This window comes from Suricata suricatta, chromosome 17 (assembly GCF_006229205.1).
Source record: "Suricata suricatta isolate VVHF042 chromosome 17, meerkat_22Aug2017_6uvM2_HiC, whole genome shotgun sequence".
NCBI lineage: Eukaryota > Metazoa > Chordata > Mammalia > Carnivora > Herpestidae > Suricata > Suricata suricatta.
The window spans coordinates 22560678-22585588 of record NC_043716.1 but is presented as its reverse complement, the minus strand read 5'-3'; the positions used below and the strand labels follow the sequence as shown (position 1 = coordinate 22585588).

The window sequence follows — 24911 nt, the reverse complement described above, 5'->3', positions numbered from 1 at the left end:
TAAGACTTCCTCCCTAAAAAGTAATGTTACTCTGGAAACATTAACTGCTCAGTTTATGGATGTGATTATGTTTTACACACAGCTCAGCCTGCTCAGATAAATGCAGAAAGGACAAAATAAAGCAGTCCCAGATGGACCAATTTAGAATTAGATAATTCCATTGACAAAGGAATTTCTTAGCCAAAGCCACCGCAAGATTGGCCTTATACATCGCACTAGAAAATTCTAAATAAAGGGCAGTTGGTACTATTACTAGATGGAGGCTACACTAAGATCTCTTTCTTCCAAATTAGTTAGCAGCATACATTATAAATAAAACATTTTACACAAGGTTTCTGAAACCAAGTATTATCCAACTTTCTAAAGCAGTAATTTCTGGAAAACACAGTAGTTTGAATGGCAGACTCTGCTTTTCTTTGAATTAATGTAAATGTTACTTCAAAAATCTTTTAAAGATGTTTATTTATTTTTGAGAGAGCAAGCGAGCAGGGGAGGGGCAGAGAGAGGAGGAGACACAGAATCTAAAACAGGCTCCAGGCTCGGAGGTGTCAGCATAGAGCTAGATGCAGAGCTCAAACTCATGAACTGTGAGATCATGACCTGAGCTGAAGTCAGACATTTAACTGACTGAGCCACCCAGGCGCCCCTCTTTGAATTAATCTAACCCCCAACATGCAACTTTTTTCTTTCTCAAATGGCCTACTGCAGTATAAGTGATTTCTCTGGAATCCTCTTCAAAATCCTCATTTGCAATGGTTTAATTTCCTCTGCCCCAAATTTTTAAAAAAGAACTAAAATTTCAAAATATAAGAAAAAAATACAAACCATGGAAACAACCCAAATTGGTCTTGGGTTTCTCATCTAAAAAACAATAGTATTCCCAAGGTTTTCTGCTCTTAATATATTCTAAGAAAAAAATATTTTCCAAACTTAGCCTTCTCTTACTGCTAACTTTTGTGTGTCTTTCTAGAATTATTTTCTTAACAATGAAAGTTGTTTAAAGCTTACTTTGAGGACATCCTAAAATCATTTTGAGAACTTGCTTTATGGACTGTGAGCTCTATATACATTCTGAGGTTGGAAGGAAAACGTGCTCTACAAGTAGAGGGCGAGCACCGATTTCAGACCCACACTGAGTTCTGTCCTGAAGACTTCCTGGCATTGACACCGAACACTCTGCCTCACACAGATTAAATTCAGTTTGCACGTACTGTGCTCAGAAGTCCATCCCAACACCATTTCATGATTTATTTTAAATCACATTTACAGACATCTAGTTACTAACAGGTGTATCCCTGTCCCCAACACTCGACTGGCAGGTCTGCCCCTCACCTGCCCCCTCTCTTCACAGTGTAACTCCTCACGGAGGTGCGCTCTGTGAGGCTTACTAAGCAGTAAAACTGACTCCCATTTTCTCACTAGAAGAAAGGAGTAATTTTCTCTATTACATAGGGGAAGGTTTACACTTAGTTTTTAAACATTTTAACCCAGTGCCATGTCAAAAACTTGTATCAGTGGGATTATAAGGGGAAAAGGCTAAACCAATAATTTCTTAGGAGAAAGGTATTTGAAGAGACAAAAGGGAAAACCCCCTAATCACAGGAGGTGCTTTACACTTGATATGGACCAGGCATTTCTTTGGTCTAACCCTGAAAAAGTACAAATTACACACATCCCCACACTTTCAAAATATGCCAAAGAATAATTTATTAACATAGGACTTACAGATCACAAAAGAGAGTAGTACAGAAGAGTTGGAAAAGAAGTCATCAGGATAAGCATGCAGATCAGTATTTGCAGAGGAATATACCAAAGCAAGTTCGAAAAGGCACATTCACACAGAAAATGTCTAAATTGAAAAAAAGACATCAGAAAAGCAGCCAAAAAGAAAAAAAAATACTGATAATAAGGCGCTGATTAAAATACAACGATTTTCAAAGAAGAGCTACTTTACAGGTAGGTAGGGAGCTACAGAAGTCTCGCTAACCCTTTGAGTGTCACAAAGGAGGGAAAGCGCTTGCTGCCACCAAAACCAAATGATTGTAATGACTGCGCATCAAGATGCTTCGGTGCCAGAGAGATTAAATTTAGTGGCGGGGATAAAGCAGCCTAGTTGAAATTATATGCAGCAAGGGCTCAAAGGGTTAAATGTAATAATACGCAGAGAAATCAGGCAATGTTATTATTAGTATTATCTACCTTCCATACAAAGATTATGGCAAGAGTTAAAAGAGACAGTATCCCCTTCAGAGTTAAGTTAGGGTTTCTCAACAACACTAAGGTTCAGAGATAGCAGTCTACTAGGTTTTATTCTCTTTTCATCAGCTCACTTTTTATTTCTCCAACGAGAAGTACCTTTAACCCTCAGACTAAGAGAGCATGAGATACTGCAGTCGATATGAGGATAAAGTAGAACCAAACCGCATTGAAGACGTCCCTGCCATTTCCCTTCCACGATACATTTATGCAGCAGTTTTGCCCAACAACACTATAGCTCACTGGTCAGACATCAACCCCTTGTAACAACCGCTCTAAGGGGATACTGCTCTTTCTGACAGGAGGTTTACAGATCAAAAAGAGGAAACAATCTGCTTTTAAGGATATCCTCAAACGGAAGAGACTTGGCTTGCACATTACAGGTTCCAAGCTGGGAATGTTCCAAACATACATAAAAGAACATGTGCACAGAAGGTTATTTTAACAGGTCAATCAGAACAAGCTCAGTCTAAAAACCTCCCTTCCCCAAATAAAATGGAAAACTTTTAAAAGAAGGAAAAAGAATGGCATCCCAAACCTAATTAGACTCATCTCACAAAGACATCTAGCTTGGCACTATGAAAGAATATAGATTCACTTTCAGAAAAATAGCTTCTAACTAGTAACTTGAGAGACCAGAAGGCTAGTATACATGTTATGAGATTTTTAAATAAAAATCAAATATTATTCAAAAAAACAGAGGACTCTGCCACCAACCACAGTGGCTCAAGCAGCTTGCACAAAAAAGAGAAACAAAATCACTCTATCAAACAAAGAGCAGCAAAAATTAAAAAATTTTTTTAAAAAAGGAAAACATCTGAGGAAAAGTACAAAACAAGGAAGTCGACAGTCAGGAGCGCAAAGAGCCCCGCAGACAGCCCACTGCCCTGGACAAGGCTCAGCAAGCCGCCGGGGGAGACGCGCGTGCTCCCTGGGCACCTGGTCTCGGCTCAGCACGGTTAAGGATACCGCCAACCCTTCAAGAGCCAAAGGATGGGTGCGATTTTGTTTTCTGACTTACCAACGTGACATATGCGAAAGCCATAATACGCTTTAACATTTCTGCTGGAATCTGTAAACTTGGAAGCGTCTTACAGGTCCCTCTCTAGTTACGAAAACAACAAACCCTTCCTATGCATAATACGCTTCTAGAATAAGACAGTAATACTGAGATAGTTCTCATTATTAAAGGCCACAAAATGGGTTTATCTTTTTATATAACATACCAAATAACAAAACAAAATAAAAATGAGGACACTTGGGAATTTAGATTTTATGACAGGAAGTTGGACTAGAGAATAAACTGCTACATGTAAATCCATACAGAATTTAAAGAGAGCTCCCTTTTAGGATGTTTTCGAACATTTTAGAAAGTGAGCAGCTACCCTATTCTACCATCTACAAATGTGTTACAATTCAATACGTTCAGTAATAGAGTTGACGCTGAAACCCCTACCTGAACTCCATTACCGCACGACTCATGCCCTCCTCCTTGCCAGACCCCCGCACACAGGACGTCCACATCCAGCTCTTTCCCTCCTCTCTTGTGGGGATGTGGCAAACTGCAGTATGACTGGCTAGGCTAATTTTTACTAAGACTTGGCCTAAGGAGAATCAGTTCTGTCAGCCAAACAGAATACTATATCGGCAGCTGCCAAACAGACCCAAGAGAAGAGAAAAGGACAGGAAAACACTGACCTCACTCACAGAAATGGAGAAAAAGTACTGTGCACTGCAAAAGTCTTTATAAAATTCCTGGTGATGTAGGGTTCATTTAGCAGTGGATTTTTATGTGCCTCTAACACCAAGTTGGTGTGAGATTTCAAAAATAAAAACATTTTAGCTATCCAGTCTAAGTTCCAGAGTGTTTGTGGGATCCATATGTCCAAGTACCCACAGAATCGAATTTAACACTGCTTCAATGAGACTGGCAATGAAGAGGTTATTAGAAATCCATTAAGGTTAAGAGCCAGAGCCTCACCCTACTATAAATCAACACCCACCGGACCATCATTGAAATCTACATCACCATCACCAGAGCAGTCTCACCAATTCCTCACCTGCAGCAGGAGGATGCTGGCCACTAACTGTTGGTAAATCCAAAGAGCTATCAGACATGACATGCTTAAGATCTCCTCCCACATCCGCCAGTTTCATGTCAAACTGAACAGAGAGTGCATCTTCAGAGTCCTCCTTGCCAACACTGCTGCCACCGATGGACGGGAGATCCAAAGACTTCACTGAGGCAGAGTCCTCTTTGGTGTGTCTGAAAGCCACTGATTTCTCACCCAGGGATTTGTCTGAGTTCATGGAAGAAAATTTACTGGAGTGGAAGTCAGCAAAATCATCATCACTTTTTCCTGAAGGGGTGTTATCTTTCAGTTCTTCAATACCCAGTCCAGATCCTTCCAGAGAAAGTTGTTTGAAGACATCGTATTTGGTAGATGCGGCAGCAGAGTTCTGTCCACTCTTCACTGTGCTGCTGGAGCTGCCGCTTAGAGGAGCAGGACTGGCTTCCTCTTTAAGGGCATCATATTTGTCATCTGCCTTTTGCTCAGATGAAACAGAGCTATTTGTGAAAGCCATAAAATCTGCAAAGTCATCCTGTTCCCCAACAGATGCCGGACTAGAATATTCCCCAAAAAGGTTGAATTCTCCAAAATCATCAGCCAAACTAGACATCTTAGTTGATGCCAGTGTTGCCGTAGGTACAGCGGATCCCGTTGGCTGTGGTCGTGTGGAAGCAGATTTGGGTGCACTAAAAGCAGCTGAGAAAGACAACGGTTTGTCGCTGCTGCAGTTAACTGAGGAGAACATGTCTAGGTCTGCTAAGTTCAGAGGATTTTTCACTTGTGTTTGTTGTTTTTGTTGTACAGCTCCTGAGGGGAAGGCTGCTGGGAAAGTTTGGTCTTTTGTTGGTGGCTCTAGTGGTGATAGACTATCGGCAGTTTTAAAATCGGTGAAACCGTCATCAGTGCTCGCAGATCTGAATTCTGCAAAGTTTTCTCCTAAAAGAGAAAAACACAGCCAAATAAATAAGAATGCTGAGCTGAACACCACACAATGCACAGCATGTTAAATTGCAAGCAGACTTTTAGGGACTTGCCCCTCGCTGCCTTGATGTTATTTAACCAAAGCTGACATGCTACTAAAACCGCTTTTTGGACACTACACTTGTTTCCACACCAAAGGCTAGTGATACCGAAGTAAGCAGAAATCAAACCGAGAGCACCTAACCACGTCAGTGTCATTTGCTCATTTTAGTGGGTTACGTCTCCTAGTGCCAGACCCTTCAGGGGCCAAAAGCACTGCACTCAGGACTTCTCACTATAGCCAGCCAGCAAGCACACAAGAGAAGAAATGGGTGCTGGAGGTTCCGGAAGGGAGACACATTAAAATGATGATCCTTTAAAGATAAAATGTTTCACATGGTCATCAATCAGGAAAAAAGTATCACAGGTACCAATGCAGTCTTATGAAAAATCCTGCATCTAATAGTTAGGATATGAAACACCTTGCTCAGCTAGGTACTTCAAGCATACTGTTAGCTATTAGGTGGTCTTGCTCAAGTATGTGGAGGTGTTCACTTGAAGGTACCTTGATGGAAAATGCAAAGCATTCATTCCAGCTAAGGATACATTTTAAAGTGGCTTCTCTATACAACAAATAAGCCGAATCTCATGGGAAAAAAAAATCTGTGAGCACTTGGGCTTAACTTAAAATCAGCCATCTCACTGTACCAACGAACATTTATTCTTATTTATTAAAATTCAAAAGGATCTGAATGAATACCAACTCCATTATTAAAAATTTCAAGGGACAGGATTTAAGCTTTAGTTTATATTGTGCTACTCTGAGAAAGGAGTTACTGAAATTTTTTTGTTATTTTTTTAGAGAAAATAAAGTACTAATGTATTTCTAATAAACAATTAAATAGACTCTGTTAAGATATTGATAAAAATCTGGACCCATGACTCTAAATAGAGTTTCTTTTCTTTATTATGAGAGTGATGCTATCACTCATAAGTATGAGATTAGGGCACAGATGATCTCAGTTTTTCTAATGGTGTCTGAAGGTCTTCCATAAAATCTACTAGGCTTTACCAAGTCATGAAAATCAGAGACAAACCAATATAAATACAGCTATACCAACATCACTTATTATTTAAAAATATTAATGCTATTTTTGGAAAGTTACAAACTAAAACACAGGCTTTAATTCTGCATCCATTTTTCAAATTCTATTGTCCCTAAAAATGAGATATAGAAACATATGAGCCATAAAAGTATATTTCAAACCAAAATTCTTGAAACTGTCATTATAATAAAATAGGCTTTAAATACATAGTGCTTATAACACGATACATACTTTAAGAAAAAGCATGGAAAACAATGGAAGCTGATTTTTCCTCTTAATTTGCGATACTTAATTCACTAGCATAACTCGTTAACACAGAGAAATCTATTTAATATTATAGGGAAATTTTAGAAAGAGAGGAAGAGCATTCATAATTTCTGTATTTTATGTATTTAAGATAAGACTAAAGTCAATTTCACAAATTGACAGGAGAAGCAGATGTAAAACTTTAAAAAAGACATCACCCTATGTTTTAGGTAAGTATATCACTGATAATATTTGTATCATTTTCCTAAATTAAAATGTCATAAGCAGCCGATTTTGTCAGAGTCTAAATTTTTGATGTTCTACTTTGAGATATCTGTGAAATTGACAAGTTTTGTTTTGTTATTTTTAAAAAGAAATCACCACAGCAAACTAAACTTACTGAGGAATTGTAAACGTTTCCATTAGAAATGCAAGCTGGGTGAAAGGGTTAAAAAGAAATAAAAATGGGTAGGTTTATGAATTCAAAAACAAAGTGAACTGGGAGGCAAATAAACTAGTTGCAGTCATCAGAAGCTTGCCTATCAGAGGGTACATTAATCCTCTGAATCCTTCTGAATTCTCATAAGTTCTCCTCTCTACTTGTCCCTTTTTAGGTCCTAAAAACATTTCAAAAGAGGGCACTTTTTGCTAAAACTTCAGTAAGAAGTATCACTTCTCCATAAGAACATTTTCCTCCTCTCCTGAAATTTCTGGTTTAAACTGTAGGGGTAGGAAAAAGAAGGATATATCATTAAGCTCTGTCACTTAGTAACCTATGAAAACCACAGCTCTACACACAATACTATATGATTTTTTGTAAATTCAAAGACAGGAACATACTTGATGCATTCAGGCTGATGTATTTTTAATGAGAATAAAATAAAATATATTCTCTTAATCTGAACAAAAAGTTGGCACCTCTACCTGGAAGGCCTTAACATTAGGGCAGGAATGAAAGCAAACCAACAAAAATGGCAGCAACTATCGGGTTTCTGTTACTAAAGAACTATACAAACAGCACTAAGGTACTGCCTCCACTGTGACGCCGCCACCGCTGTCTTTCCCAGGAATAGCATACCTATGATGTGCTCATTAACACCACACTACACAAGGAACTCTGACAGTCAGCCACGCTGTTGGCTCCACACTCACCTTGTTCCAAGAGGTGACAATAAGCACTATTAGGAGTCAAAGACTAATTAACAAGCCAGAAGTTCCTTCTAGGGCTTCTCTCTGTCCTCCTGGTACATAATATAGGCACTGAGGAACAAAATTATTACATCCTAAAGGTTTGAATGAAACAAAAGGAAACACTTCTAGGACCTAACAGCTCTAAGGGATTGAATATTTTTATTTTTTTTAAGTGTTTTATTTATTTAGTTTTGAGAAAGAGCGAGAGAGAGCACCTGCATGAGCAGGGAAGAGGTGACGGTAGGGGTGGGGAGAGAGAATTCCAAGCAGGCTAGGTGCACCACCAGTGCAGAGAGCCCACTCGGGGCTTGATCCCATGAACCGTGAGAACATGACCTGCCACCTAGGAGCTGCAGGGAATGAATACTTTTAGGACAGGTGGATTTTCCTTTTTAGAGATATTTAAGTAGTACACTTTTTCCATGAACTTTCACTCTTACATTACCTTTCCTACAATCTCCTCTCATCTCCATCCCCTTGGTCAGAAGGGTGACAACAAACGAGTAAAGGATGTTCTAAATTTGAGCATGCAGTACACAGAGGCAGAATACGGCACTGCCCCCAGGAAGAAACCCTCATGAGAGTATGCAAATTTCATAGCATGCACAGTTAAGCTTTGAAGGACATGATTTGGCCTACGGATTATCTAAACCTACACATCCGGTTAGGAGGTTAGGACTTAACCACAAACACAACTTTCGGTCTTCACACACATGGCTTTCAAACTATCATTCCATATTCCCTTCTACTCTCTTTACGCCCTTCTGTAAATCCCACTTATTTCACTGTATTAAATTAAAGCCACATTTGAAAACCTTAAAAAGACTGGTTGCTGCAAAACTCCGCATAGTCCACAGACTGCTGCACTGCCAACACTGCCAGCTGTTGTTAAACATCAAAATCCCTGAGAGCAGTCACCGCCCTCCACTTGACGCGCAAGTCCAGCAGGGCCTGAAGGCTTCCCGTGAATCAGAAGAAATTGCCTCAATTTGGGGTTTGCCCTAAATTTTAGAAAAGAGTTTCCAGTAACTGAACCACATTTTGTTTCCCTGTAATTTCCCGAGGCACAAAGCCAAAGGTCTCACTCAACACGATGTAATAAGGACATGTTCAGGGGTGTCCCTGAAAGAATCATCAAAAATATCTTTTATTACAAATGGAGGGCCACCTGGCTGGGTAAGTCAGAGGAGCGTGTGACTCTTGATCTTGGGCTCATGAGGTTGAGCCCCATGTTAGGTGGAGAGGTTACCTAAAACGAATAAATAAAAATTTTTTAAAAATTGAAATTTATCCATTTAAGGAATCAAAACCTTACCTGAAGATTTGCCCTCTGCTGTCTGTTCAAGTTCTCTGAAAGCACTGTATTTATCACCAGGCTCTATGATGAAAAGACAGAGTCTATTAAGGATAGGAAACTTGAGATTGAAACTCAAGGAAATAAGAAAGGCAGACTGGGTTAACCATACATACTTGACAAGCGGTGTAAGCATTTTATACATTTCTCATAAGATGCCACCATTAAAAAGGTTTACATTCATAGGTTACATTCATAAGCTTAGGAACTGGCAACGTGTTTTTACCTCCAAAGGGAATGACATTTTCACAGCATTTGTCAGCTGCAATTCCTTTAAACACAGCATACTTATCCGTTGAAGCTGATGCTTTAGTGCCAGGAAGGGGCATCAACAAGGAAGGGGCACTAAAAAGGAAAATGAAATATTTCTTAATGACTAGAACACTGAGTCCTTCCCTTAGCATCAAGTAGACGCTTAGAATTAAAATAGCAAATAGGTACCTGGTTAAAATTCATGGCTCCCTGCCTTAAAAGTTAGAAACGATGTATATTCGCCACAGAGGTTTAAATCCTTTTTCTTGAAAAGATACATTGAAGCACCTCCCATCTGATAATTCTTTTCTTCATTATTTCAAGATGGGTCAGACCCACACTGACCATCTAATAATCATCTTTGTAAGCCACAAAAACAATTGGAATGGGACTGGAAATAGATTCTCATAGGATGACATCCTCCTAGAATGTTTACTTAAGGTCCATAAAACTGGAAAAGTAAACTCTTCCAAATATGTATACCCAATATTTTAGAGTAAATTATGTAAACCTTAGTATAAATCGCTCTTTAAAATGGGCTCAGAAAGCAGAGGTGGAATAGTTAAGATAAAAATCTATTTATGAAATGTTGTTCAAGCCAAGATGTAAATTGTTCTTATTTGATCTTACTGCACTGCTTACTGGCAGAAGTTCCACATCTGATAAGCAGCAGGGGAGTTAATACAATTTGCATTTTTACAAGGATCACATCAGTGGTTCCAGAAGCTATCTTTGTAGCAAAACAACAATCACTTCAAAATTAGATAGAGATACTTTTGCTTGTGGACATATTTCTCGCTGGATGGAAAAACTGTAATGAGTAGTATCTGTGTGGGTAATTCTTGGATGGCTTAAACACACACTATAAAAGCACTGCCCTTTTTTTTTTTTTTTCTTATCACACCGAGGCAGCTCCCGGGAAGAACAACTTTACATATGAATGACTACCTTCCCCCACTAGTTTGTGTCATTCAATATCACACACAAGTTATAGAAATGGATTTCTATTGAGTTCTTTGCCCTGAAGCAAGAATCCTTCCACAGGCATTTAAATCGGCTTATCAGGGGCCCACAAGCAGGTAAAAAACCCAGTTCTTGCACAGGCATGCTAATGGGGGTCCAGTGCTTTAGGACTCGGTGTATCAAATATTAGAATTTCACATCGCTGCCAAATAGCTGCTACTTATTTGATCTTGACAAACAGGTCACCGCCTATACATTATAGGTGGATTTTTTAAAAGCTTCATAAGTAATTAAACTCCAACTCATTGGACAGCATGCTACATATAAATAAGAGCAATTAATATTTGAGGAAAAAAATCACAAAGTTGAACAACCAATTTGTTTTTCATGAATTGCCAACTTTAGCCTTGGTCTTAGAAAGCCCATTGGTAAAGTCTTCTACTAAATGTGACATTTCATTATTATTGATTTCAAAATTCTTTTCAGAATTGAAAAAATAGAGGAACTTCAAGGTAATGAACTAGTGACGGAAGTAAAAAAAAAAAATTCCACTAAAAAAAAAGCAGACTCAGACTGTAATTTTATGCATATTACAAATGAATAATTCATTCTAGTACCCTGAAATTATTTGTAAAAAAATACTGTAATCACCATGACAGTGTTTACGCCAATTATATAAAGTAGTTATCTATTCCAAACATGAAAACCGTTACTTCTACTCTTTAATACTAATGAAAGGTACTCAGTGAGGAGGCATACTGTTTTAAAATTTAAGAACTTGCATTCCATTATAAGATAAGACTTAAGAGAATCTGGCCAAAAAAAAAAGTGTTTGCTTTTGTTCTAGTGAATCCATTTGTTTTCCAATCACTCCAGCTGTAGCAGATGATTTTACTTAGCTGCTTACCCTGCTAAATGTAAGGACGTTTTAGAAAGCAGGCGTGAGAGATGGAAACTTGATCAGGCAAAAGGACCCATAGCAACTGCCTGGCTGAAGACAGACAGATCCACGGGATGACCATCTCAAAATATCCATAGACCCTAATGAACCAATTGGTTACTTACAACCAGGCACAGTTACGAAAAAGGGCAAATTCCACTCTTCACCAGCCATAATTACTCCTCTTCCCCCTTTAAAAATGGCCCCCCGCCACTGCCTCCCGGCAGAGGGTCTCTCCTTTGCAGTCCTGCCCGCCTCACCCTTGCAGTGGATTCAGTGAACTATCTTTGGGTGAATCCTTTCACCTCCTACACCACCAGCTTCCACCAGATCATCGCCCGGGCATTTGGAGGCTTCCGTCGGATTGGACAGCTACAACACTAAATTATTTATAGCCATTTAAAAAGTAAAATGAAATTAACCAACTCAAAACCCCTACACCTTAATTCTTTGTGAACTGTTTTGTCATCAGTGCCCCATATCTTGTGGTGTTTATTATCCTAGGCTCCCCAGTGCCCGGCACACAGTAAGTCTTTCCTGGATGGATAAGTGAAAGACATTGCTGACTTCCAGATCCCCTTTCATGCTGGTTCAAGGGCTCTTTCTCCTTCGACATCCAGTTCAACTCTGAGCCTGACCAATTTCTCAGACACACACTTTTCATACCTGACCCTAAACCCAGAGTACCCCTGATGGTCTCACAACTGGATTACTAACACAGCTGAATTTATCCCACACAGTAGGCAAGATCACTTTCATCATGCCACTTATTTCTAAAATGCTTGACAGATTACGTCCCAAATCCTAAGACATCCACATCAGTGCTGCCCTTGACTAATGAGATTTTTTTTCACAGACCAGCAATACTCTCCACTCCAGCCTACTTCTAACACCTTACTTGCCTTTTCATCTTCTCTGACAAATAATGCCCATTTTTTGCTTAAAAATGCTGCCCAAAGCATACGTGCGTGCACACACACACACACAACCACAAAAAAGAGGGACCAATTCTAAGAGAATTTTATCAGATAATATAAATACTGAGATAAATCTCAGCTTCTTTATAACAGAAACTGCGCTTTCTGCCTCTGTATTCCTGTGCCTACTCCAATGTCTGGCATAGAGCAGACGGTAAGTAAATGTTTTTGAGTGAGTAAATAAACAGGGAGTGTGGATTCTTAGACATGAGCAAAACGTTTTCATGTAAGTATGGAAGTCATCAAGTCAGAACTGAAAAACAAGTCTACAAAGTAGGACTGTGTATGAATGTAAACTATTATGTGGAGATAATGCCACACAAAATTGCTAATTACCATATATCCCAGGTCTGGCCACCATCTTACAACTTTCTATGCCCAAATTTCATCTACTGAGGGTTTTTTCCCAGAGGGGCAAACCACTAATTTGATCAATCTGGCTTATAACCTTCACACTACAACACATTCATCCAACAAACTTTTATTAATCACATATCATGGCTAAGTACTCCACACAGAGGCAGGAGAGACTGTCCGCAGGGATGACAGCCGAGTGAGACAGAGAGTAGGTAAACCAGTAATTACTATCAGGGCGCAGACACCCATAAGGCACCAGGGCAGTAAGTGGCCCTCATCTCTGAGGCGGCGACTGAAGTGGAAGGGTTAGTAAAAACTTCCGATGTTAAACTGATTTTTGAAACAGAACTAGCATTAACCATAAGAGAGTTTCAGATTGAAGAAGGTAAGGGATCAGAAGCCTGAAAGAGCATGATTAGTCTGGAGTTTTTCTGGCTTGGCTGGAGCATAAACTGTAGAGAAAAGGCAACAGTTGCGAGGCTAGGCAGGAGCAAGATCACACACAGCCTTTTTTCACAGTAAGCAGAGCCGACAGAGTTGATGGTGGTTAAAGGAGAGAGTGAGGAGCCAAAAATAAATAGCACGCTTCTGATTTGGTGACTGGACATGGTGACATGATTTACCAAGGAAGGGAATGGTGATTTAACAAATTTTTACTTAGCTTTGAGTTGCAAAATAATGAATCTAATATTTATGCAGATAATTTGACATGCCTTGCATCATTCAGATAAAAAAGTAGAACTCTATATTTTATTCGGAGGAAAAGGTCTGAGAAATATTACATGTCTAGGTCAACGTGTGTGTGTGCTGGTGTAGTGGGCTTGGAGATTCCAGTACTTTAATAGTTCCACCTCGCAAATGTTTCTCCTAGGTGTCATTCCTTATAATGCCTATCCTTTGATTCTTGTTACAGTGTCCGTGCAGAAAGTGTCAAAAAGATACTCATTTGGTTAAAACGAAAAAGATGAATGATACTGCACAAAAAGGAACATAAGCAAAGTGACATTTTTTTTTGACATATGTATCTTGACAAAAACAAGTTCCTAAAGTAAAGTAACCAAAGAAATTCATATTGCTTGCTCAAAGTCTGGTATATTCCACTCCATGGAAGAAGTACTATCTAAAAACTTTTTAAAAAGTTGGATGATGGAAAGGTGTTGGTGGCATGTTGAGTCAGTTACTGTACCTAAAAATTAAGCTAGTAATACATTAGAGAACTATTTATGCAACTGCTGTGCAAACAAACAGAAATCTGAAGGCCTACAAGTCACTGATATCAAATATAAGACATGAATAAATAATCATATTTAGATTTCTGAGTTATGATTTCTGTGGAAAATCAACAGTACACTATATTGCAAAAATATAAAATTATGTTCCCCTGCCTAAAAAGCTTTTCAATAGCCAAAGACTTGCATTTGCTACAAAATATGAAGTCATCACCACACAGGTATACTCTGCTGTAATCAGGTTTACAACAGGCAAAAAAAGAAAAAGAAAAAATTTAGCAAGCAGGTGTATACTGGGAGGAAAAGGTAGTGCTCAATTTTTAGGTGGACAAAGGGCAGAAAAGTCTCAAAGGTACAAGCGTGAATAAAGAGGGGATAATCAAGGAAGTAGGAGAGTAAGTCGTCTTAATTTTCTTACTTAAGCTTCTCACTACTGACATCTCTTTCTCAATTATTAAATACAATGTTAACTATATTCAATTCTTTTCTACCTGCTTCCATGCTGGGAATTACTTGTTTTTGAAGAAGCAGGCAACTCTTGGAAATCACTGAATGAATCGTCAAGGGATCCTGACTTAGAAGCATCTTGAAAATCCTGAAAGTCGTCGTCTTCTGGTTTTACCACCTAGGTTTGCAGAGAACATTTAAATAGAAAAACTAAATTGATAAAATAGTAACTAACAAATTTATAACTGTCAAACTCAAAAAGTACCTTTTAAATCTCCTCATTTAGGCACCTAAATTAGTTGGTGTGACTACCTAAGTTTAGAAGAATGCACTTCAGAGGCACGAGGGTGGTTGTCAGTTAAGCATCCCACTTCAGCTCAGGTCATGATTTCTTGGTTCAAGGGTTCGAGCCCCATGTAAGGCTCTGTGCTGACAGCCTGGAGCCTGGAGCCTGCTTCAGATTCTGTGTCTCCCTTTCTCTCTGCCCCTCCCCTGCTCACGTTGTCTGTCTCTCAAAAATAATCACAGCAGCACTGTCAACAATAGCCAAATCATGAAAAGAGCCTAAATGTCCATCACCTGATGAATGGATCAAGAAGATGTGGTATATATACACAATGGAGTATCACATGGCAATGAGAAAGAATGAAATCTGGCCATTTGTAGCAAAGTGGATGGACCTCGAGGGTGTCATGCTAAGCGAAATAAGTCAGGCAGAGAAGGACAGATACCACATGTTTGCACTCATAGGTCTAACAGGAGAACAGGAGAAACCTAATGGAGGACCATGGGGAGGGGAAGGGGGAAAGAGCTGGGGAGAGACAGGGACGCAAAACCTGGGAGACTACTGAATACTGAAAACGAACCGAACCGAGGGTTGAAGGGGGAGGGAGAGGTGGAAGGGAGGTGGTAGTAATGGAGGAGGGCACTTGTGGGGAAGAGCACTGGGTGCTATATGGAAACCAATTTGACAATAAATTTAAAAAATAATAAATAAACATTAAAAAAATTTTTTAATGCACTTTAGATATAATACCAACTCAAGTATCTTGAGCAAGAATCTGTCTTGTATTTTTACTGTCTTGCACAAATTGTAAAAGACTGTTAAGAACTAATCTATACAAGTTTTATTTATTTATTTATTTTTAAATTTTTAATGTTTTTTATTTATTTTTGAGAGATAGAGGCAGAGTGAGCAGGGGAGGGTCAGAGAGAGAGGGAGACACAGACTCCGAAGCAGGTTCCAGGTTCTGAGCCAGCTGTCAGCACAGAGCTCGACATGGGGCTTGAACCCACAAACCGAAAGATCATGACCTGAGCCGAAGCCAGACGCTTAACCTACTGAGCCACCCAGGTGCCCCCTAATCTATACAAGTTTTAAATACATGAGTTACATTTAACAGGTTACTGAGAACCTGCCATCTTTAAAAAACATTTATACACGATATAAATTACACGTGATACAAGCTTGTTAAAATCCATCACGTGTATGTATAAAGTCAACAGTGAACACTGACTCATTCACATTATCTGGAAGTAAGTCCTGTGAATAAATAGTTCATAAATTTATACTACATCGTTCCACTCTTCAATAATATCTATAGACATCTTTTCCATGTTGAACATGTTCATTCATTTTAATGATCAAATAGTTTACCACTGTATTAATGAAGCAAATTTTATTTAACCTTCTTTTTTGTTAATGCTTATTTATTTATTTTTGAGAGTATGAGAGAGGGACACAGAGAGAGAGCGAGAGAGCACGAGTAGTAGAGGGGCAGAGACAGAGTCCCAAGCAGACTCTGCACCGTCAGCTTGAACCCATGAACCATGAGATCATAACCTGAACCATGAGATCACCTGAGCCAGAACCAAGAGCTGGAAGCTTAACCAACTGAGCCACACAAGTGCCCCATAACCTTTCTTCTTCTGAGGGACATTTGAGCTATTTCTAGCTTTTTACTCTAGACAATGCTACAACAAATATCCCTGCATATTTTTTTGCTTATTAAGTTACAATTTCTGTGGGATAGATTAGGTCAGAAGATACAGACATTTAGAACTTAGAGAGCCATGATCAAACCTGCCTTCCAAAAAGGCTAAACCAACAAACTATTTTCCCCACATTTTCACTAAACATTATGTTTTCAAATTTTTTGCTAATTTGAGAAGTAAAAAAAATAAGTGGAAGCATTTAAATTTCAGGTTTAGTAGCTTCCCCAAGTTAGTCTTACTAAGCTTGATGTTTAAAATGTATATACTATAAAGAACTATAAACTTCTAGCCAAAATTCAAATCTCTTAAGGCTTAAGAAATTTCTTCATTTTTTTAACTAATGAAAAATTAAATCTTGTGTAATTTTTATACTGCCTAATTTTCCCCTTCAGTGCCCATCATAATACAGTAATCTTCTCTGCATCCTTGGAAAAAAAGTTGCCCATGTTCACTTTCAGGGATTATTTGGAATACATACAGCTTCTCCATTTACCTGATTTGCAGGGTAAGTTGGCATGAAGCCACTGGAAGCCTGGGCTGCAGCTCCCCCAACTGGTCCAACAAGGTTAATGCCCATGACCGGCTGTCCAAGGCTGAGGGGTACGGAGCCTGCAGTGCCTGAAGACATCCCAGTTGGCTGACTCACCGCAGTAGGCAAAGTCATAGGAAATCCACTTAAAGTTGGAACAGGAGCCGCTGGAAATTGGTTTAAAGCATCAGGACTCATGGCAGGAACACCCCTCTACATAAAACAGAAGGAAAATGGAAACATTTTAGGGGACTGCAAACCACATACAGTCTAAATTCAGCAAAGAGAGACCTAAGTGTAAAATCTGTAATCGTGGTATGTTTCCACTCTGACTCCCAAAATTCATGAATTTGATATAAGAAAATAACTTACAAGGTTAACGTAAACCTAGTATCAGGCAAAGAAATTATCAACATATAACGACTGTGGCATTGCACTCACTGACATGTTTGGTTAATTCATTATAATCAAATCATTTAAAATGATTCTGTATTATGACAAAAATTGCTAAGAGATCAAGAATACTTTAAGGAATTTTAAACAAGGACTTCAAAAACAGTCATTTCATCTATTACCAAGTAATTTCAAGTTCAGAAAGGATACAGTTAGGTCAGAGAATAATCTTTAAACAAAGGAACATTTTGCTAGTATGTGCACGATACAAGCCATATATTTTTGAAGCACTGTGTCCTAAAAATAACCTAAACTTCAATATACAAGGAGTTCTACAAGGTTGTAGTCAAGAGGGTTTATATTGAAAAGTTATTTGATCTAACTTAAGAAACAGCGTCTACCTGTGTTACTGCTATCATGGCGAGAACAGTATAAAGTTCTTCCTTCGTAAGTTTGCCAGGTGTAGTTCGATTAGCTAAGGCCCATATCTGTCCAAGCGTTTCCCTGGGCAGTCCAGATGACATCAGAATGGGATAAAGTTTAGCAGTATCTATTCCAGTTGGAGTCACTGTGATTTCTAAAATTTTCTTATAGGCATCTATCAAAGGAAAGACCAGATTACAAACGTAAACGTATTACAACGATTGCTCTTTTTTGTTGTCATTGTTGCTAATACAAGAATAATGTTGGGTGCCTGGGCGGCTCAGCTGGTTAAGTGTCCTACTTCAGTCCAGGTCATAATATCAATGGCTTGAGGGTTCAAGCCACGCTTTGGGCTCTGTGTTGACAGCTCTGAGCCTGGAGCCTGCTTTAGATTCTGTGCCTCTGTCTCTCTCTTGCCCCTTCCCCACTCACACTCTTTCTCTCTCAAAAATAAACAAACACTTAAAAAAATTTTTTTTTAAAGAATGATCTTAAGTCAAACTGCCTTCATAGAACTGAAGCTGTGTCAGGGTTTGAACTGCAGTAAAGATCATTCAAGTGGAACTATCCAACACAATTAGGATCTGGAGCTTAGAAGATAGGATGGAGCTCTGTTCTAAAATGAAGATTTGGGGCCAAAGGTCAGAGTAAGTCTTAGAATTCAGGAGAGGACAGTAACAACATTTAGATGGAGGTGGTATAAACAGATGCTTTGGATTTTAGTTTTTCATTTTTAATGTTTACTTATTCTGAGAGAGAAAGAGCTCAAGCAGGTGAGGTGAGAGAAAGGGAGAAAGAATCCCACACAGGCTCCGCACTGCCACTGCAGGGCTCAACACGAGGCTCGAGTTCACCAACTGTACGATTATGACCTGAGCCAAAATCAAGCGTCGGACACTCAACCAACTGAGCCACCCAGGCACCCCTAGACGCTTTGGACTTTTAAAGAGAAGCTGTAGAATAATGATGGTGGAATAGTTTGAAAACAGCAGTGGTGAGGCAAGAATTGTACCAATACCACCTATCTCCTGTCCGAGTCAGAGGCTGTGAGAGAAAACATCCCTGGGTTAGGTGCTATGGGACTAGAGCCTTCAGAGAAAGACAGTTTCAGTAAAGGTGAGAAAGCAGGATACATGTTTGAAAAAAGGAAGGGACTGACTGTTGGAGTTTTTCCACAGTAAAATGGGGTTTCCAAAGAACAAGGTGGGAAAAACTGTTAGAGACAGATTGTCATAAAAAATACAGAATGCCAATACTGCATGGGACATGCTTTTATACTAAACAATAATTTACTATTTACCTGAAATTCAAATTTAAATGGATGTTATATATGCTTACTTGCTAAATCTGGCAACTCAAGTTGGAGAAGTTTTAGAGGGGTAAAGCAGACAAAAAAAATGTTTAAATCAAAAACTTTATGTCTAGTATTCATTTTTTTTATTTACTAAAAAACGTTTTTAATGTTTATTTTATTTTTGAGAGAGAGAGACAGAACAGGAGCAGAGGAGGGTCAGAGAGAGAGGGAGACACAGAATCTGAAGCAGGCTTTAGGTTCCCAGCAGTCAGCATAAAGCCCAATGTGGAACTTGAACTCATGGACCGTGAGATCATGACCTGAGCCAAAGTCAGACGCTTAATTGAATGAGCTACCCAGGTGCCCCTACATCTAATATTTAAATATGGATTATAGGTTAGTATTCTGGCCATACGAACACATATTTTGGGGGGCACCTCTGCGGCTCAGTTGGTTATGAAGCCGACTTTGGCTCAGGTCATGATCTCACGGTTCATGGGTGTGAGCCCTACATCAGGCTCTGTGCTGACAGCTCTGAGCCTGGAGCCTGCTTCAGATTCTGTGTCTCCCTCTCTCTCTGACCCTCCCTCACTCATGCTCTGTGTCTCTCTGTCTCAATAATAAATAAAAACATTAAAAAAAAAGAACACATATTTTGCCTAGGAAATTATGTGTGCATGTATGTTTAGAAGGAGGAAAAAAAAGGATACAAGCTGGCAGAAAATGGACGGAATTCCAAAATATACCAGATCTTGCTTTTTGTTTGTTTGGCCTGAAGACAGAGAGGAAGATATTGCAAATTATCTAATGGGCATTTGAAAGAAAACCTATTATTTTTATGTACGGTTGAAGTACCGCAGGATTTGGGGAAATTAGCCTTTGAATTGGTTAGTACCTGATTATGATGTAAAGTAGATATTACTGTTTTCTTCCAAAAAGAAGTTCGGCTACAGGGATACTTGCATGAGTTTTATTTACTTGAGGACAGAACAACTTAATGACCGATCTAGAAAAGATCTGATGAAAGTTACCTATAGTTTTCAAGAGGTTGGCAAAATAGAGCAAAGTGAACAAGCCACAATATATTACAAGTGAGTAACATACACTGCTGGAAGAGTCATCACTGTGTACACATCAGCCATGGCTTAGACTGTTTTCTGGTATCAACTGAATACTATCACAAAATATGCACCTTGGTGCTTTTATTGGCTCAGCAATAATAATATCTATAAAGAGAGAAGTAAACACCACCTCCCCAATGTTGACTGAAAAAGATGTCACGAGTCTCTTACTTCATATTACATGGCAAGTCATACGATTATATTTTTAAATATATAAATTAATCACCAAGAGTTCAGAAAATTACATTAAATGTATTAATGCTATTCTTGGTAAATTATTAATAATCTGTGAAATAAATAATATCTTTTATTTTTATCGTTTTATTTTAGAGAGCACACGCATGAAAGAGAGCATGTGCGAGCGTGAGCAGGAGTGCGGGGAGAGAGACTCTCAAGCAGGCTCCACGCTCAGCACAGAGCCTGACGCAGGGCGTGATCCCGTGACCCTGGCATCGTGACCTGAGCCAGTACAAGAGTTGGACATTCAACCGACTGAGCCACCCAGGTGCCCCTAGAGCAGTAGCTGGTAAAGCATAGTAAAGCTAAGAAAATCTTTTAGAAATAAAAGTCTATGATGGTCAATAAAACATTAAAGCAAAACATTTCTCCTATATTTATGTAGCTATTTCACCTATTAGGCTGTCTTAGATACTGGATCTTTTTTAATTTTCTGTACTCTTTCAGAAAAAAAAAAAAACAAGAAAAGAGTTAAAATCCTTCTGCATATCTTATAGTCACAACAGCAAATATTCACAACTACGTTTTCCACATCTGAAGCAAAATATCCAGATGAGAATCCTGGACAAAGCAGCTTTTTTACCTGGAACCAAACTCTCATTGTAAATCCAAGGTGGCATTCTGGGCTGGACAGGATCCTGTGAGGGAAATACTCCCACACCTAGAAGATAAGAAGCATTATTTAACATATAGAACAATCCATACAGAAGATGAGGAAATTGCAGAGCCACCGTTTTTTATAAGAGCGCTGGCTGGAGATACTAAAAAAAAGTCACCAATACACTGAAAAGATTTGGTTTCTAAATTACTCTTGTACATTAACCATGTCTCAAAGAGTAAACAACAACAACAAAAATAAGATGCACCAAATCAATACTCTGAGCCATACGAGGCTTGCACCATTTCACGTGTATTACAAATTAAAGAAGAAAACAGAACGGCTGCTGGTTTAAACATTTCCTATGTAAAAATATATAATTGCTCAAGCTTTACTTGAAGCTTTTAATAATATTTCTTTGCAAAGGCTGATTTTTTTCCACCTGAATATGACACTGCTGCCTTAGATATGTAAGATTTTTAATTTTTATTTTGTTCAGTAAAGTATCCTCCAAAAGCTTGCCTCCTAGGCTGCCCAAATTCTAATTCATCTCTGCAAGCTAAGTTTATAAATATTTGGACCTTTTAGGCAACAGTGTATATGATTTATTTCAGAGAAGCAAAATCGTATTCTCATTGGTGACTTTTCCAGTTAAATTTTAACTTTCAACCCTTATGGAAGAACAGAAAGTGTAAGAGAAAAAAAGTTTTTATATAATAAAAGGGAAAAATCAGGAATAATTCTGATTAAAAAAAACTGGTTATCAAACATTTTTAAAAGGAATAACTGCGGAAAGAATTCAGAGCAAAATTGTAGGGGTTAATCAGAGAAAGGAATGCATTAAAAATATTTTAAGCAAAATACTGATTAGCAAAAATCAAGCAGCATTCATTTTAAGATTAATGCTTAAGGTGTTAGCATTTGAGCGACATTTGGTTAAATATACTTTGACTGAATATTTCATGAGCTCACCACTCTCTTCAACGGATAGGTTTTGGTCTGAAGTCTTTTCTGCCTCTGCAATGGAGGGACCACTTACACGTCCATCTACAGCACCCCCGTTTTTGGCCGTTAAACTGGGATGGTTCTTACTGGAACCTGGGCCTACGGCTTTGTGACCAACTTCAGAGGTATTTAATTTAATTTGTTCCTGCCCAGACGTACTTATATCACAAGATACTAGGAGCTTCTCCTCCAAGGAAGGGCCTAAACAAACAGCATGAAGGGTTATTTGTATATAATTGCAAATTTCTGATTTTTTTTCAATCATCCATTTCCACCCCCAGGTTCCAAAGGGTAGGCCCTGCCACACATAATGTAGATTTGAAGTAATCCAATCACTACACACTTGTATAGGCCTTGAAAGGCTTTAGAGAGTTTAGAGAACTTAAACATCATTACCTACTTTGGTTCTCAAGAATTCTGTAAGCCAGCAGGTCGAACGTATAGTGGAAGGAGTACTACCTTAGAAATCTGGTGACTTACACAAGAGAGAGACACTTCCCCTCCCTGCTGGGGAGGCCCCTGGCCAGTAACATCATCTCTGGGTCTGTTTCTACATCTGCCAACTGAGGAAGTTCAGACTAAGTCCACGTCTGCTAACATCTTTCTTAGCACAATGTCTCAAGAAGGAATGTACTAGTGCCTCCCACCCCTATTAGTTCACAAGTGATAAAGCTGAGGCTCAGTTTCAAAATTTGTCCAAGGACACGCTGACAATAAACGGAGAACCAGGCTTCTGACCCCCACGTGCTCTACCACCAAACCACAGAGAGCACTTTCTAAAGCAGCTCTTCTTCGCTCATTACTCTTAACAAAATATTGGTAATGTTCCCAAACAAGAGTAATATCCTGTAGTAATCAGTTTGCTTTTTAAAGTTCGAAGGTGGTCTAAATAGCTCCTAATTTAGGAGCCAAAGTTTTAAATCATTTTTCCAGAATGTGAGGCTCCCAGAATTTAAAAAATCAAGATCCTTATTTTGGTGAATTTCAATGGTACTCATATATTCAGGTACATGTTTCTTTACCAACATCAGTGTATTACTCTACTTATATAAGAGGAGTAAAGTATCCTAGATTGTATCAAGAATACTTATCATTAACATTCTCGGAGTTACCTGCTTTCTGTACATTGTATGAGGCTGCAGCAGGAGAGAAAGAAGGAATTTGCCCAGGGACACCACGTAAGGCAAAAGACACTGGAGTCTGACCTGGAGGGAGAGGCTGTGCCCCAGCCTTCTGTGTATGCAACTGGCCAAATGGGGTGGTGGGATGGAAAGACTGAAAAGGCTGGGCAGTGGAAGAAGGACCACGTGTGGGAACTTCAACGGGCCCCTGCATAAAGTCACTGAATTCCTCTTCATCAAGAAAGGCAGGTGATGGGGAGACAGTTTTAGTAGAATGAGATGGTGTGGGATAATCTGCAAAATGGAAAATGGCAATGAAACACATGGAAATGAAAATCAACAAGGAGAAAGAAATTAAGATGCAGTACAATCCCAAAAGAATATACTGAAACATGAATAGCAGAAGTGAACAAGAAATAACATGTAATGACAGCCAAATGGAATTATTAAGTGAATGAAAAATACTTTGATGGCTATTTACACACCATTCATTTCTTTTCAAAAAGCAGTTTTATAGCTATTTTGCATTTTGTTCAAAAACAAAAATATGTAAAACTTAAAACTTCCTTCCTTCTTATACTAGGTTAATACCACCTTTTTCCTGAGACCACTAATAGTTTATATCAAAGTAGTGATTACTTTTAAGTGGTGATTACTTTTCACACCCAAGGATCTGTTTGGATAATATCCTCTCAACCAATATGTTCCATATATTAGAAAACCTACCTATACACGCTGCTGAATATATTCTGGACAGATACATATCTGATAATTAAATTCATCATGCCAGTTAGAAACAAACATGATACATACTTGTCATTTTTGATATACCATGCCTAATCCATACATTTTGCAATCGTAGTTCACATCAGTAAAGTTACCACATGAAGAATGAAAATTACAAAAGAACATTACAAAGATTACCAAGGTGATATTGTAAAAAGCATCAAAATCAGGACACCATAAAGTGCTAAACCAAACAACTCAACAGGCCTTTTAAGAAAGTAAACCCTGACTGAGGACTATGTTTAAAAGATCTTTGGCTTTAAAGTCTGTCAACATCATTAGGGCGTTTAACTGTTAAATGTAAGATTTACTTATGTAATAAGCCTTCTCTATAGGGGCTTCATTTAACAATATCATTTTTGCTTCTTCATATTCTTTTTTCAACATTCACAAAATTTAAATAAATCAACTTTTAAAACTTAGAGTCACACAGAGGGGCGCCTGGGTGGTTCAGTCAAGCGTCCAACTCTTGATTTCAGCTCAGGTCATGATCTCGTGGCTCATGAGATCCAGCCCCTCAACCCCCCAATTGGCCCCCCATCGGGCTCTGCTCTGACAGTGCGGAGCCTGCTTGGGATTCTCTCTCTCCCTCTTTCTCAAGATAAATAAGTACACATTTAAAAACTAATACATAAAAACTAGAGACACACATAGATAGGCAGATAAAGGCAACATCATCCCTATCCCCGTCTCTGTCCCTCTATCATCCACATTCAGTTTCAAACTAGACCACGTACCTCTCAGTCTGCCCTTTTTGTTGCTGAGGTACAGCTAACACATAACATCATATAGTTTCAGGTGTACAATACAGTGATTCGGTATTAGTATACAATATGAGATGATCACCCAATAAGTCTCATTACCATTTCACCAAAGTTACAAAAAAGTTTTCCCCTCATAATGAGAACTTTAAGCCAACTTTCAAATATGCACTATAATATTACTGATGACAGTTCCCATGCTGAACCTTAAATTCCAGGACTTATTTTATTTTATTTTATTTTTGCCTCCCTCCCAGCCTGTCCCTGTAGGGGACACCCCCCCCCTATTTTTAACTGA

At 38.7% G+C, this 24911-nt stretch overlaps 1 protein-coding gene across 11 annotated transcripts in view; it reads right to left on the bottom strand.

Moving 5' to 3' along the window:
• Nucleotides 1-24911, bottom strand: part of SYNRG (synergin gamma) — a 96398-nt gene that overhangs the window by 35968 nt on the left and 35519 nt on the right. For 5 of the 11 annotated variants that reach the window (XM_029929354.1, XM_029929356.1, XM_029929358.1 and 2 more), the window contains exons 7-15: nt 23151-23360; nt 21913-22146; nt 20926-21003; nt 17669-17865; nt 16839-17087; nt 14395-14528; nt 9412-9530; nt 9147-9209; nt 4317-5264 (exon numbers count right to left, since the gene is read on the bottom strand). In XM_029929354.1, the coding sequence (XP_029785214.1) occupies nt 4317-5264; nt 9147-9209; nt 9412-9530; nt 14395-14528; nt 16839-17087; nt 17669-17865; nt 20926-21003; nt 21913-22146; nt 23151-23360 (2232 nt within the window). The remainder of the gene's footprint in view (nt 1-4316; nt 5265-9146; nt 9210-9411; nt 9531-14394; nt 14529-16838; nt 17088-17668; nt 17866-20925; nt 21004-21912; nt 22147-23150; nt 23361-24911) is intronic. The other 6 variants (XM_029929361.1, XM_029929363.1, XM_029929365.1 and 3 more) reach the window with 2 other exon arrangements.